The sequence below is a fragment of the Halichoerus grypus genome, chromosome 2 (assembly GCF_964656455.1).
Source record: "Halichoerus grypus chromosome 2, mHalGry1.hap1.1, whole genome shotgun sequence".
NCBI lineage: Eukaryota > Metazoa > Chordata > Mammalia > Carnivora > Phocidae > Halichoerus > Halichoerus grypus.
In genome coordinates this window covers 166,480,715-166,494,443 of record NC_135713.1, presented here as the reverse complement: position 1 = coordinate 166,494,443, position 13,729 = coordinate 166,480,715, and the positions used below count along the sequence as shown (strand labels likewise).

The following is a 13,729-nucleotide window of genomic DNA, read 5'->3' as shown; positions in this document are numbered from 1 at the left end:
GTTCCCATTCCAACCCCCAGTCCCCAACAAAAAAAAAAAACAAAAAAAAACAAAACACCAGTTTCTCCCATATTAAAGTGGAAAAACCCTCTTTCCATCCTGAATTCTCTTCCAGACACTCCTTTCTTCCCTTCCCTTACCAAGAGTCATAGAAATATAATCTAATACTTCCCCTGATTCCTCATTTCCCATATGTCTCAACCTACAGCACTGTGATTTCTGCCCTCATCACTCTTGCTAATGTTACTAATGACCACTTCTAATTGTCTAATCCAGGGGCCTTCCATGAATACCTACCTGATACGGTTCATTACTCTCTCCTTATAGAAACAGATCAGATTGCACAAATACCTAGCCTCGTGCCTGGCACAAAAAAGAGAGTCAACAAATGTTTATTAAATGAATGATCAAATAAGATAAGTAAATGAAGCACTCTGAAAACTGTGTTATGCAAGCACTATCATCACAATACAAGTGATAATGTTATTTAATTTGGCTGTTGAACTGAGAGATACAGATCAAGGATGCTGTGAAGTTCCATTTAGGAAAAGGACAGTAACTGATGGACAACTGATCTTTTCTACAGACCTGGGCTCAGCTGACTTGCTTTCAAAATATATGGAAGGTTCTGAAGGCTCTGTGCTCAACCTTTGAAAACAAGCTGCCACACCAAAGAAAGAGGTAAGAACTATAAAGAACCTCAAGGAGACAGAAGCCAGGCAATAAGGGTTGAGAGACTAAATTGTAGCCAGGGAAATGTGACCACTTCACTTCTTAATTTAGAAGTCTAAATCCTCTGTGGAACTTTGTCCAGCTAGATGGAAATAACCCTTACATGATGGGAAAAGTCCATGGTTTTCATCTACCTGTCCAGAGAAAATTCAACCTGACAATCTGAAATGGCACATATCCAGAAACAAAATAAATTAAAAGCTTTGGCTACTGACTTAGTGAAGTCCGTATAACATGACTTGGGCTGTGCTTAGGGCTGCTTCAGGTTCAGCCTGAAAGGAAGAATGGAGTCAACGTGGTGTAATTACTTTTCTGCCCTCAATATAAATGCTATGCATATTAGCCCCCTGGGCCCTCCAAAGACTCAACCTTTTTTTTTTTCCCCCTCTCCATGCTTCTCAGGCTTACAATGACACAATTCCATGGGGTTTTTCACTATGTTCTATATAATTATGCAAAGCATATTCTAATCTTACTGAAGTGTAAAATGAAATCTTGGGACTATAACACATTTTTAAGTAAGTTCATTTCCATCTTTCACTCTGGTTCCCCTACACTATGCCATAGCCCAGAAACCCATGTGACTAATTTCTTTCTTTCTTTTAGTTTTTTAAAGTAGGCTCCACGCCCAAAGTGGGGCTTGAACTCATGACCCTGAGATGAAGAGTCGCATGCTCTACTGACAAAGCCAGCAAGGCCACCCCCATATCTTCTTCATCATATCATACCTACAGCCTCAATACTGAGTCATATTATGGTGGCAACCAGGCACAAGAGCTCTATTAATTTTTCCTTCTGAGAAAAGTTCACGCTACACATCTTCAGTTGATGGACAAAATCATGAATAATTAAAATAGCCCATTTGATTTAAGTCTGATCTACTTACATATCCTCCATTCTCTGCACCTACAGAAGTAACTACCAATTTGAGGCTTAATTTTTCTTTGAAAAGGAAACATTATTCTTTAATGTCAAATATTAAAAAAGATAGCCATCAGCAATAAAAATCGACTAGTTTTTTATTAATGAACAAAATTATTGGTTGTGTCCAATATTCCTGTGTTTCCCTTGTTCAACTAAGAAAGCTGCGTGCTTTTCAGCAAAGGGTCTCTGTTCACATTTAGCTTTTTCTCAGCCAAACTGGACAACCTCCAGTAGAACTGTTGATATTGAGACTTGGCTGGGCAAAGGCTTCCAGCTCAGAGAAGTGGTACACTCTTAAGGGTGTGGAAGAACTTTTTCTGGAAATACCCTGGCTTCCAACCAATCAATCCTCTCTTCTTGCTGCAGATTTTCTTTAAACTATGCTTTAAACTTTTCTTCTCCATACCAGCTGGACACCTTTTTAAATAAACATCTCTGTGCAGTGCACTGCAGAGCTGAGCATTCTTCCAAAGGGAGGGGAAAAATCCTGCTGCCTCCCTTCACACAATCTGCTTGCACTCCAGGCATGGCAGCTATGCAGAAGATGAAATGACTTTGCAGAAAATTAACACCACCGCTTGCAGCTTGGATAAGACCTCTTTTTCCGTGTCAATTGCTAGGAAAGCCAGCAGAGTACAGACTCACTGGAGAAGAGATAGGGGTCTGGATACAGGATATGGTGGTGCAAACAAAGGGAGGAAGCCATTGATGAAGAAGTGTTCATACACTCATTTTGTTGGATAAGAATTAGATTTCAGAATTCTCCAGTTTGAAAATTTTTCCCAAATAAGAAAAATATTCACAATGGAAAGAACATGTCCATTCTCTAGAAAACAGAATTATATCTGAAGCTGAGTAGGATTTCCCTTTTTCAAAAATATATAGACACATATTAAAAAAGTAAAAAAGAGGGGTGCCTGGGTGGTTCAGTTGGTTAAGCGTCTGCCTTTGGCTCAGGTCATGATCCCAGGGTCCTGGGATTGAGCCCCACGTCAGACTCCCTGCTCAGCGGGGAGTCTGCTTCTCCCTCTGACCCGCCCCCTCTCATGCTCTGTCTCTCTCTCAAATAAATTAAAAAAAAAACCAACTTTTTTTAAAAAAAGATTTTATTTATTTATTTGACAGAGACACAGCGAGAGAGGGAACACAAGCAGGGGGAGTGGGAGAGGGAGAAGCAGAGTTCCCGCCGAGCAGGGAGCCCGATGCGGGGCTCGATCCCAGGACCCTGGGATCATGACCTGAGCCGAAGGCAGACGCTTAACCACTGAGCCACCCAGGTGTCCCATAAATAAAATCTTTAAAAAAAAAAAAAAAAAAAAGTAAAAAAGACTGGAATATTATATAACATAAGATATCAGTGCTTATCTCTTTTGCTGACGATTAAATGTTATTGTCTTTTGAAATTGTCTAAGCTTTCTACAATGAACATAAATTATTTTTGTAATAAATAAAAAACCCAAGACAGAAGAATATGTCAGTAATCGCGCTAAGTGAAATAAGTCAGAGAAAGAAAAATACCATATGATTTCACTTATACGTGAAATATAAAAAATCAACAAATAAAACCGGACTCTATATACAGAGAACACATTGGTGGCTGCCAGAGGAAAACTGGGGGGGGAGGAATGGGTGGGTAAACAGATAAAGGGGATTAAGAGTTACAAACTTCCAGTCATAAAATTAATAAATTACAGAGATGGAAATGTACGGGATAGGGAATATAGTCAATAATATTGTAATAACGTTGCATGGTGACAGATGGTGACTACCCCTACTGTGGTGAGCACTGAGTAATGTATAAAATTGTTGAATCGTTATGCTGCACACCTGAAACTAATATAACGTTGTATGTTAATTATACTTCAATCAAAAAATAAATAGAAAGGAATGGACTTCGTGTAGCTCACTAAAAAAATTAAATTGTCTAAGCTTTCTGTAATGAACATGAATTATTTTTGTAGTAAGTAAAAAAGCAAGACAGAAGAATATGCCAATAATCATGAATTAATAGGATGAATATCCTGGTACAAATACTCAAATGCATTTGTAGTTGATTAGAGACTCTAATCTGGGGAGAAGTGGATTGTTTTTTCTGCTAAGAATACCACTAAAATATATCATTTCAGGAAGAAGGAAAGAGAAGGTAGTTCTTGAGGGGGGTGGCACCAGAGGTGGGTGGAAGTATGCACCAAATTAAACAGGTTGAACACTCAGATATTAACTGTATTTCATATTCATCATGTCTACATCCTTTTTGGTATTAAAATACAAGCTAATGCAAAAGTGACTTCCGAGTTTACAGCTCTGGTCATTTTCTAACATGAGCTATTTTTGGCTACAGGCACTTGCCCTTCACAAAAATTAGTCATGTTACACAGAAGCAGTTGCGGGCAGGGTCCATTTGAATGAGTGACTCATAAGTTTTCTATAGATTACACAAAAATTCCTTCCAACAATACACCAGCAGGGAATACTTGAACACTTCTGGAGGTATACACAAAAGACGATGAAGCCAAGTGCTTTACAAATGGAAAGGTCAATGATAGTTTTGCAGTATGATCTACACCCAGAAATGGCAACACACATTGGTCAAGTTAAAGTAATGGAAAAAAAAGTTCCCTTTCCAGCTCACAGCTTTTCACGAGTAATTTCATAGCTACACGGCACGATGAATCACTCCAAGCACACATACTCTGGACTGTCAAGAAGCTAATTCAGGGCACAGCCTTCAATGGTATAAAATCTGACTGCTTGGTGATATAAGCTCTTGAATATTCAGGGGTGAGATGATCCAATTTAGTCAGTTCCTGGGCATTTATTCCTCTTGTCTCCTGTTTCTCAGCTTCTAATCATTTCACAAATGTCCTCACCAGAGAAAGGAAGTGAAATTCAAACCAATCAATTTATTTCCTTGTTAGCATTTTTGGTCAAAGTGTGTGGGAAGTGGAAACAAAACGAAGCTTTGACATTTCCCACTGATTCTAATTATCCTTTTTAACCTTATTCCCACTGCCATGTACAGATGGAAACTAAAACTCTTTAATATTTGGAAGGAAAATGGTTCTTAGGATTTTAGAAGCTTTCTAAAGATTAGAAAGGTGTCCTTGGGCTAATTTCAGGTCACTGAATGTTCAAAAACCATGAAGAACAATTTTAAGTCACTGTAATTTTAGCAAACACAAAAATATTTGGGGGACTCAAAATGTAGCTATAAAATTCCAAATGTTTAAAAGTCCAATAGTCTCTAAGTCCTAAGTAGTCCCCACCTGCTCTGCTCAGATATATCTGACCTTAGGCAAATCTGGCAAATCTGAAAGAGTGACCTCAAAGTATCATTCTATTTGTATACACTATAAAGCTATTGTGGACTGGTCTGTTTTTGACTTTTGACTGTCATGAAGAATAGCTGAGATATTTAACAATCTCTGGGGGGAAAAAGGGCCTGATTTGTAGCATTTGCCCACTTCCTTGGTGTAAATTTTTGCACCAGTCAATTTCAATCTACCAGCTTGATGTCACTGAATGAGGAATTGGGAAGAGATGAGCAGAAGCACACCATTATCTAACATTTCCACCATATAATAGATGTAAATAACCTAAGAGCACAGATAACAGTAAAAAACTAGGAAGTGATGAGGTCTGAGTATTTACTACCTTTGTTTTTAAGTTACATTTTATTTAAATATACTAAAATTTAACAGTTGCTCCTCCAGAGCTGGTATGGACTAGATTCAGCACATCACTTAGAGTGGCTCTGAGACTTACCAAGAATACATGCTCAAATATCTGTGTAGGGCTATCCATTTGACCAAGGATCACTATCATTTCATTATCTATAAATTCCTTGAATTCTCGTAAGTTGCACACCATTTGCATTTCCAACTCAGTTCGTATCTGAAACAGAGAGGACATATTTTACTAGTCTCTGAAAAGTATCTCTGTGCTTTCAATCACTCACGATTTCTAACCCTATACCTACTGTTATCCCACACTCCTAGCCTTGGAACAGGGAGAACTCAAGGTCTCTTACCTCTTTGGATGTGATATTCTCCAAATCCTTCTGCATCATTATCTCCCTTAATTTGGTTTTAATTAATCTTTCTGTTCGCTCACGTTCAGTTGGTCTGAGAAGAGAGAAATGGTGATTTTTCTTAGGCAGGAATTTGACTAGGTTAATGAATGTGCCATTTGTTTATGTTTTCAAATTGGCAGACCTTCCCTCTATTACCCTCGAACATTTATATTCTGGGGGCATGGCAAAAAAAAAAAGTATTTAAAAAAGTTTCTTTTCACAATGCATAGAATGTAAACGTGTAGAAATTATTACTTGAAGAGGTTGTACATGTCTAAAAGTCCTTAAATATATCCACATACATCTATAGGAATAAAGACAATAAGCTATACTGTGTATAGCCATGTTTCATCAAGTACCCCTGACTACCACTTGCTGAGCTAGAATACCAAGCTGGGTAGAACAGTGGTGTGACCCACTACAGAACTAGGTCTTCTGTAGCTTAAAATGCCACCTAATGCTGACCATTCTTTGCTATCATTCTAGAAAACAGGAAAGATGAAAGAGTGATTTCTGCCTTCTTCATTGAGGCAAATTCACTCCAAAGAGGGTTTTCAAGGATTAACTACCAAGAGTACTTTCATCCAAAATGTGTTTCTTTTCATAAAAGCTCTCACAACGTCTCTGTGAAATTGTTATCCCCATTTTACAGATAAAGGAAATAAACAGCTGAAAGGTTAAATGACATGCCAAAGATCACATACACTGGCAGGAGAACCAGCACTCTCAGCCCAGCCTAACACTCTACCTGAAGGATTATGTTGCTTCCTTAATCTTCTGACTCTTAAAATAAAATTACCCTTGGAACTTTAATAGGAAATTAAACTAGGAAGCTGACTCTCCAATTACTAGAAAGGTATTGGTTCAATGTTAACTGGATGCTTCTCTCTAAAAGCATTATTTCATATTATGCAGAATTTGCATGAGGCTGACAAAGAGCACTTTCTGTCTCATCTTTCCCTCTTACCTACTCAAAAAAGGTATCTGCTCTGTACCTCCTTATTTGGAGATGGAACTGGACTAAGCCATCAGGCATCCTGCCTGCCCTTGCTGCCTACGGCCTTATCACTGGCTGCAAAAATAGCTTCAGTAATCTCCAAAAATGGCTGCTCTGACCTCACAACCTTGGGGCTCCCCACCACTTGGGCTCGTAGTTTCTCATGAACCCTGCAGAATACAGATAATGCCTGTGCCTTTTCCCTATCCGCCAAGGCATCCCTGTCTTGACCAGGATTAAAATTCTTAATCATGCTCCTCACCATTTTTCCTAGACTAGCTAATGGTAGAAAGTTATACATTTCAGTCTTCCATTAAAATTATTGATAAAAACAAATTTTACCATCTACGTGCATGAGTTAGATTCCCTAGTTAGCAATCTTTCTCCTAATCCTTTATAATACTTCTTTGAGGCAGAGTGGTTTGGGAGCAGACACACCTGGGTTTTAATCCCAGCTCTGCTACTTCCCAGTGGTACAACCTTGAACAAATTCCTTCCCTTCTCTGAGCGGGTTTCCTTTTCTATAAAATGAGGATAATAATCATACTGCCTCATGAGGGTCTTATGAGGATTAAACGAGGTACCATGTATGAAGTGCTTGGCATAATACTTGACGTACACTGGAGGCACTATGCACATATATCCCTTCCTCCCCTTCCTTGTATTTCAAAATATAAACTTTATTTGCAGTAGAGCACCCAAATCCATTTTGGCACACATTTTCCCTGTATGCTCAGCATTCTTTTTTAGGCTTTTCTAGTCAGTTTAGGGAGGAGGAGGGAATGGAAAAAAATTACAACACAAATACACTTTCTTGCTTGATTTCACTAGAGAAAAATTCGGAAAATACATAAAAACACGAAGAAAAATAAAATCACTGAAAATCCCTGCATCAGAGATAATCATTATCAATTATTATGACCTACAGCTTTTCAGTCTCTCTTTCTGTGACAGACATTTGGTTAGTAAATATATCTTAAAATTGGGGTTATATGGTACATACTAAGAGCTAACGTTTAATGAGCTTCTACCATGTGCTTGGGGCTACACTTTACATTATTCTTTTTGCTTGGGGATAGAGACAGATTACGGCCAATTTCCTTTCCTCTTCTTTCTTTCTGATGTAATATCCAAATTTTCTCTAATAAAATCATGAGAAATGAAAAGAAGGGTTTTCTCTCTCTCATGTAAGTCTGGTTTAGAATGTCCATTTTTGAGCCAGATGAGACATCCATTCCCTTGATACCCACCAGCCAGCTATAAGGCATGAAATCAGTAACATTTTCCAAGATTCTGAAAGCCAGACTAATCCTTATCTTTTCAGTTACTGTGGGATCTTCAAAGGACTAGGGCTAATAAAAAGGAGGTCCTAGTATCAGTAACACCCTATGCAAAAAGCTTCCACTGCTTTTTTTGCCTGCTCTGTTCACACAATTCTTGGAAATTTCACCTTTTCTAGTAAAAATAAGTTTACACTACTATCTAAACTAAGTATTTTCTTAAAACAAAACAAAACAAAAAACCATGAACTGTTTTGGTATCAATTTAGGAATCTGAAGGTGAAGGTTTGTATGGTCAGATAGTAAGTAGCTACTCTTCTTTTCCAGCTGTAGAATACCTTGGAACTGCAGAAAGATCAATTCAGAGCAAAATAAACATCCTGATTAATTTCCAAAATAGTCACATAAGTTTCAACACATAGACCTAAAAAGGAAATAAACATCAACTCCACCTCAGGCCCTTATCAACTCACAGTACACCAGGGAGATTTAATAAAATCTCACTGACAAAGACCCAACAGGGCAATGGTGGGGCTGAGTCAAACACTTGAATTATAAGTTATTTTTTAAAATATGTGGACAGAAATCAGTTTAAAATTAGCACAGCAACCTAGGCAGTCTTTTAAATTGACTGGAAGCATCTTGTTTTCTTAAGTATTGGAAACATCTCTTTAAAAGCTTCTCTATATGTCGGGGCGCTTGGCTGGCTCACTCAGTACAGCATGTGACCCTTGATCTAGGGGTTGTAAGTTCGAGCCCCACATTGGGTGTAGAGATTACTTAAAAATAGAATCTTAAAACAAAACAACAAAAAGCTTCTCTGTGTCATTAATTTGCTTACCAAATGCTTCTTTCAGATAATGCAAAGGCAGACTTCAGCCTAACTCCTTTTAAACTCAAATGTCAAATTAGTGGAATCTGAACGGGATTTTATGGTATTGCAGTTCTTTACTATGGAGATTCCATTGTGCCCAGGAGTGAAACTCCTTAGGCCTTTGCAGACAACAGAAAGAATAGGGTTCTTTGTGTGGCAGTTGTGTAGTGTAGACATTGACTAATATCACTGGATGAGATTAATTCTCCAAGAGGAGAGATTAGGGAGGAACATGTTGCTCACACCTCCTAGGATACAACAGAGAACACTTCCGTGATCCTGAGTAAGCTGACTTACATGTCTGTGAAGAGGGCTGGAGAGTCAGGCCGGTGGGACTGCACATCCTGCATAGCATTCCATTCATTGACTGACGACTGATCTGAGTTGATGTGGCTCTCGTAATAACTCACCCAGGTGAGAAACAGGCTGCCTGGGTAGTAGTTATGCATTCTGGCCACTTCACAAGCCTTGTGTAAACTCTGTAGTGCAGACCTGAAAGATACGCTGGGAAATGAGCCCTGTAGAACTGTGGGGACACCAAAAAGCCAATAATCCATGTGCATCCAAAACTCTTTCAGTTTTTAAATCCTATAGAATTTGGCCTCTGGAGAATCTATCTATTCCCTGGAATTTAAGATTCTCTGATTCCGATTATACTATATTATCTATTCATAGCAATCAGCTAGACACTTCTTGCCGATGCATTATTAAGGTTGGGGGTAGAGAGGGGCGGGAGAATTGACAACCCACCAGTGAAAAATAGGTCTGGGTACCTATGGAGCTCATGATCCTGTAGTTGGAACCATACTGAAGGTATGCTGTATCACTACAGAACTAAAGATCTCAACTATTTACTATATAAGTATTTGTCTCCCTTGGCACAGAATCATCTTACCGCATACACTTCCTATGATTCTTAGAGGGCCCACAAAGATCACATAGATAGATAGATGTCCCTAGGCCTTGAGGACATGTCCTTTCATGCCCAGGAAGTACTAATCTAATGACATTTATCATTCTTACTGCTTTAGTCTCCCAGTCTCTTTAAACCATTTATTCATACACTTGAGCCACTTTCTAAGAATAGCTCTGGTTATACTAATTAAATCTCTGACCATGAACTCAGGAACCCAAGAAGGGTAAACAAAACTGAAAGTACTTTTTTTTTTTTACTTTTATTTTATTTGAGAAGAACCTTTTTAGTTATATACTTGGGAAAAGCTAAAACCAGAAATGCTAGGAAATTAGTTATGTAAGAGCAAGGATCTTTCTACATTTTGTTTACTGATATATCTCAAGTGCCTATAAGAATGCCCAGTTCATTACCGTTCATAGTTGGAGCACAGTTAGTATTTGTTAAATGAAATGTCTTATTAGCTAAAAGCTAATGTCTCCTACGGGAAGAGGGCATTATGAGAGAATTCTACAGGCAATCCATTTACATCTTTCTTTTAAGAATACTGTTTAATTTTTTTCCCCCATAACAAAAGTGATCCATGCTAACTTTAGAAAATTTAGGGACCTTAAGTAAAAGGCAGAAATATCCTGTAGTCTGATCACTGGGAAATAACCATTGTTATTAAAATTTTAGTATAGATCTTTCCAGTCTTTTTGTCTATGCATAGATCTATAATAACGATATGACCACATTCTACACTTTATTTTTATTTTATTTTTTAAAAAGATTTATTTATGGGGCGCCTGAGTGGCTCAGCCGTTAAGCGTCTGCCTTCAGCTCAGGTCATGATCTCAGGGTCCTGGGATCGAGCCCCGCATGGGGGGGGGGTCCCTGCTCAGCAGGGAGCCTGCTTCTCCCTTTCCCACTCCCCCTGCTTGTGTTCCCTCTCTCGCATTGTCTCTGTCAAATAAATTAAAAAAAAAAAAAAAAAAAAGATTTATTTATTTTAGAGAGAGAGAGAGCAGGGGGAGTGGCAGAGGGAGAAAGAGAATCTCAAGCAGACTCCCCACTGAGTGCAGAGCCCGACTCAGGACTTGATCTCACAACCCTGAGGATCATGACCTGAGCCGAAATCAAGAGTCCGACACCCAAACGACTAAGCTACCCAGGTGCCCCTCTACATACAATTTAAACTTGATTTTAGTTTACACCTTCTTGTCAGCATCTACATCAATATTCTTCAACTAGATTATTTTAATGGTTGTATTATATTTAATAACATGGACGCACCATAATTTAACTAATTCCTATTTTTCAGACATTTAAATTGTTTTCCAGTTTTTGCTATTATTACAACACTGACAAACATTCTTATGGTTAAAGTTTTTGCACATACCCACAATTATTACCTTAGGATAAATTCTTAGAAGTGGAATTACTGGGTCAAAAGGGCATGCAGAATGGTAAAGCATACTGGCAAATCATTCTCAAGAAAGGTTGTTCCAGTTTATTTTCCCACCAATAGTAAATGATAATGTCTGTTCTTTGAATCCTTGTTAACCCCGTATAATGTAAATTAAAAAATAAGATAATTACCAATTTGATAAGGGAAAAACATTTCAGTCCATTTTTATCAGGGAAACATTTTTCCTTAAAAAACAAAGTTGCAGAATCTTTTAAAATGCTTTCTATTACTCAAAGTAAGCCAAATTCTCAGGGAAGTTTATCAAATTCTCAGAGAATTCTCTGTGAATTTCAGTTTCACTACATAGATTTAAAGGCAAGGGCCAGCTAAGTGCAACGTACAGGATATTCAATGCATGTTGTCTTCATCCAGGAAACTCGTGCTTCAAAAGCATATGCCACATGTGTCTGGGGCAAGTACCCTAAAATACACTCAAGGCTTAGCCACCTCAGATACTTCAGCTGCATACAGGAGCGGGAGGCTACAGTAACTACCTTCCTGTGAAGGAAACACCTGGTTTAAATGCCGTTTTGATCCATAGATCATTCTTCTTTTTTCCTGTGACTTTCAGTTCACTACTCCCCAGATGGTACACCAAAAAGTTTATTCTGCAATAAGCTAACAGAAGTAAGACTAGTCAGTTTGCTTAGAACATCAAAGACTGAACTAGGTTATTACTTGAATCTTCCTTCATTGTCTTAAGAATTAAGACTGCTTTGTACTCCTTCTTAAAACACTGTCATTTATGGGACTTACGCTGTTTGGTTTTACTTGGTACCTAGGAATAGATAGGTCAGTTGCCTTTAAAGCAGCCTTAGTCAAAGAAGGTAAAAGTTTTCCATGAGAAATTTATCTGTGAAATGTGCCCTAAATCTAAAAATCTGGTTTAAACACATGGCCTGTAACTCTGTCCCACCTCAATTACTGCATGAAACGATAAGACTCTTTAAGTTCAGTTGACGCTGTTTTATGACTGCACCCACCTCAAGCCTATCAATCCTGTTATTCAAGGGCAAATGAGCTCCCTGGAGTCTTTTTTCAGGCTCCTTTATTTCCTGCTTGGCTTTTGTTCTGTCCATTCTGCTCCTCATGAGGACTTCTACTACAGAACAGGCAACTGAATGAGAAACTGAAATTCAAATCCCTAGCTTAGGGATAGACTCTGACACTTACAGTCACACCATTCCCTGGTTACATTAGATCATTTTTCTAGATAATCTAGAATAAGAGAGTAAGAGTCTATTCTGCCTAAATGGAAAAGATGCTCTCAGGCCAGGTATGCAAACTCTCCAAAACTTCAACTTTCTCATCAATAATAAGGAACTAATAATATTATTTTGGGGGAGTTGGTGGTGATGATTAGATATAATCCACGTAAAGCACAATGTCTGACATATAGTTAAGTAGCCCCAAATTGTTAGTACACCAGCTGATGATTATTAACATCTATAATGTTTAGGCTTTACTTGCATTATGCAGTCTTGCGAACAGTCATTAGCAATTTTAATGGAAACTTATCTATCAATAATATCCCTGATTACCCTAAGAAACTGAACACCAATGCACTGTAGTAGTGTGATGTTCTAGATTTGGCTCTGGACTGCTGCTAACTTAGTCGATATATCCCTATAAGACTGTTCCAACCGGCAATCTGATTCATTAAGTATCTTCCAGAGTCTAAGAACAACTCTGAATTTCACTTGTTCACCAATGCTTAAGGCCTTCCACTATGATAATATGAAAACTGAACTCCTAGGTCATCTTTAACTATGAGGGCCACACAAACAGATCACAGAAAATCTTAAACACACAAACAGATCATACAGCATCTTCATACAGAACTATACTATTTCAAATACTACTGCTCACAAAATATTGCCCCAATAATATATTTAAAACCTTTCATAGAGACATTAAAAGTCCTCTTACCACATTGCCTGTACAGATACAGGTTTGAATATGTGCACTCGGTTATCCGTTGATACACTGAACCCACTAAGGGAAAAAAATGAGATAAAAATCCACAAATGAGAGTAGGTCACTTCAATTGTGAGTTTTCAAGGTTATTTCTCAGGCTAGCAACTGCTGGCTCATTTGGAAGAAATCATCAGGCACTTCATGTAGAAATCAGAGTATAGGACTGGACTGAAAAGCTTCAACAAATTGTCTGATTTTATCTACCAAGCAAAATGAATGGACTCCCACACTGGAGTTAGGGAATTACATAGTTTCCCAGCTGTAGCTACAGACAAACTGGTCTGCTATGTATTTCTATTTGGAAGTCTTGTGGGTTCTTAGCAAACCTGACCCTGGTTTTACAAACTGGAGCAAACATCTTGGTCTCTTGGGGACACAGTCTAAAAACACCAGGAGGTGGGGGTGGAGGGTCCCTGGAAGGAACTGGCACAGGAAAGGGGTTATACTGTAGGCTGACAGCTGGCAGAGGCAGCAAGAGGTTATTTGAAACAGAACATATCATCCTCTGGG

General features: G+C 38.3%; 1 protein-coding gene across 4 annotated transcripts in view; it reads right to left on the bottom strand.

Annotated features, from left to right (window-relative positions):
• Window positions 1-13,729, bottom strand: part of SSH2 (slingshot protein phosphatase 2) — a 242,910-nt gene that overhangs the window by 32,685 nt on the left and 196,496 nt on the right. For all 4 annotated transcript variants that reach the window (XM_036094635.2, XM_036094638.2, XM_078068104.1 and 1 more), the window contains 4 exons: window positions 13,172-13,237; window positions 9,177-9,371; window positions 5,687-5,780; window positions 5,422-5,550 (listed from right to left, as the gene is read on the bottom strand). In XM_036094635.2, the coding sequence (XP_035950528.1) occupies window positions 5,422-5,550; window positions 5,687-5,780; window positions 9,177-9,371; window positions 13,172-13,237 (484 nt within the window). The remainder of the gene's footprint in view (window positions 1-5,421; window positions 5,551-5,686; window positions 5,781-9,176; window positions 9,372-13,171; window positions 13,238-13,729) is intronic.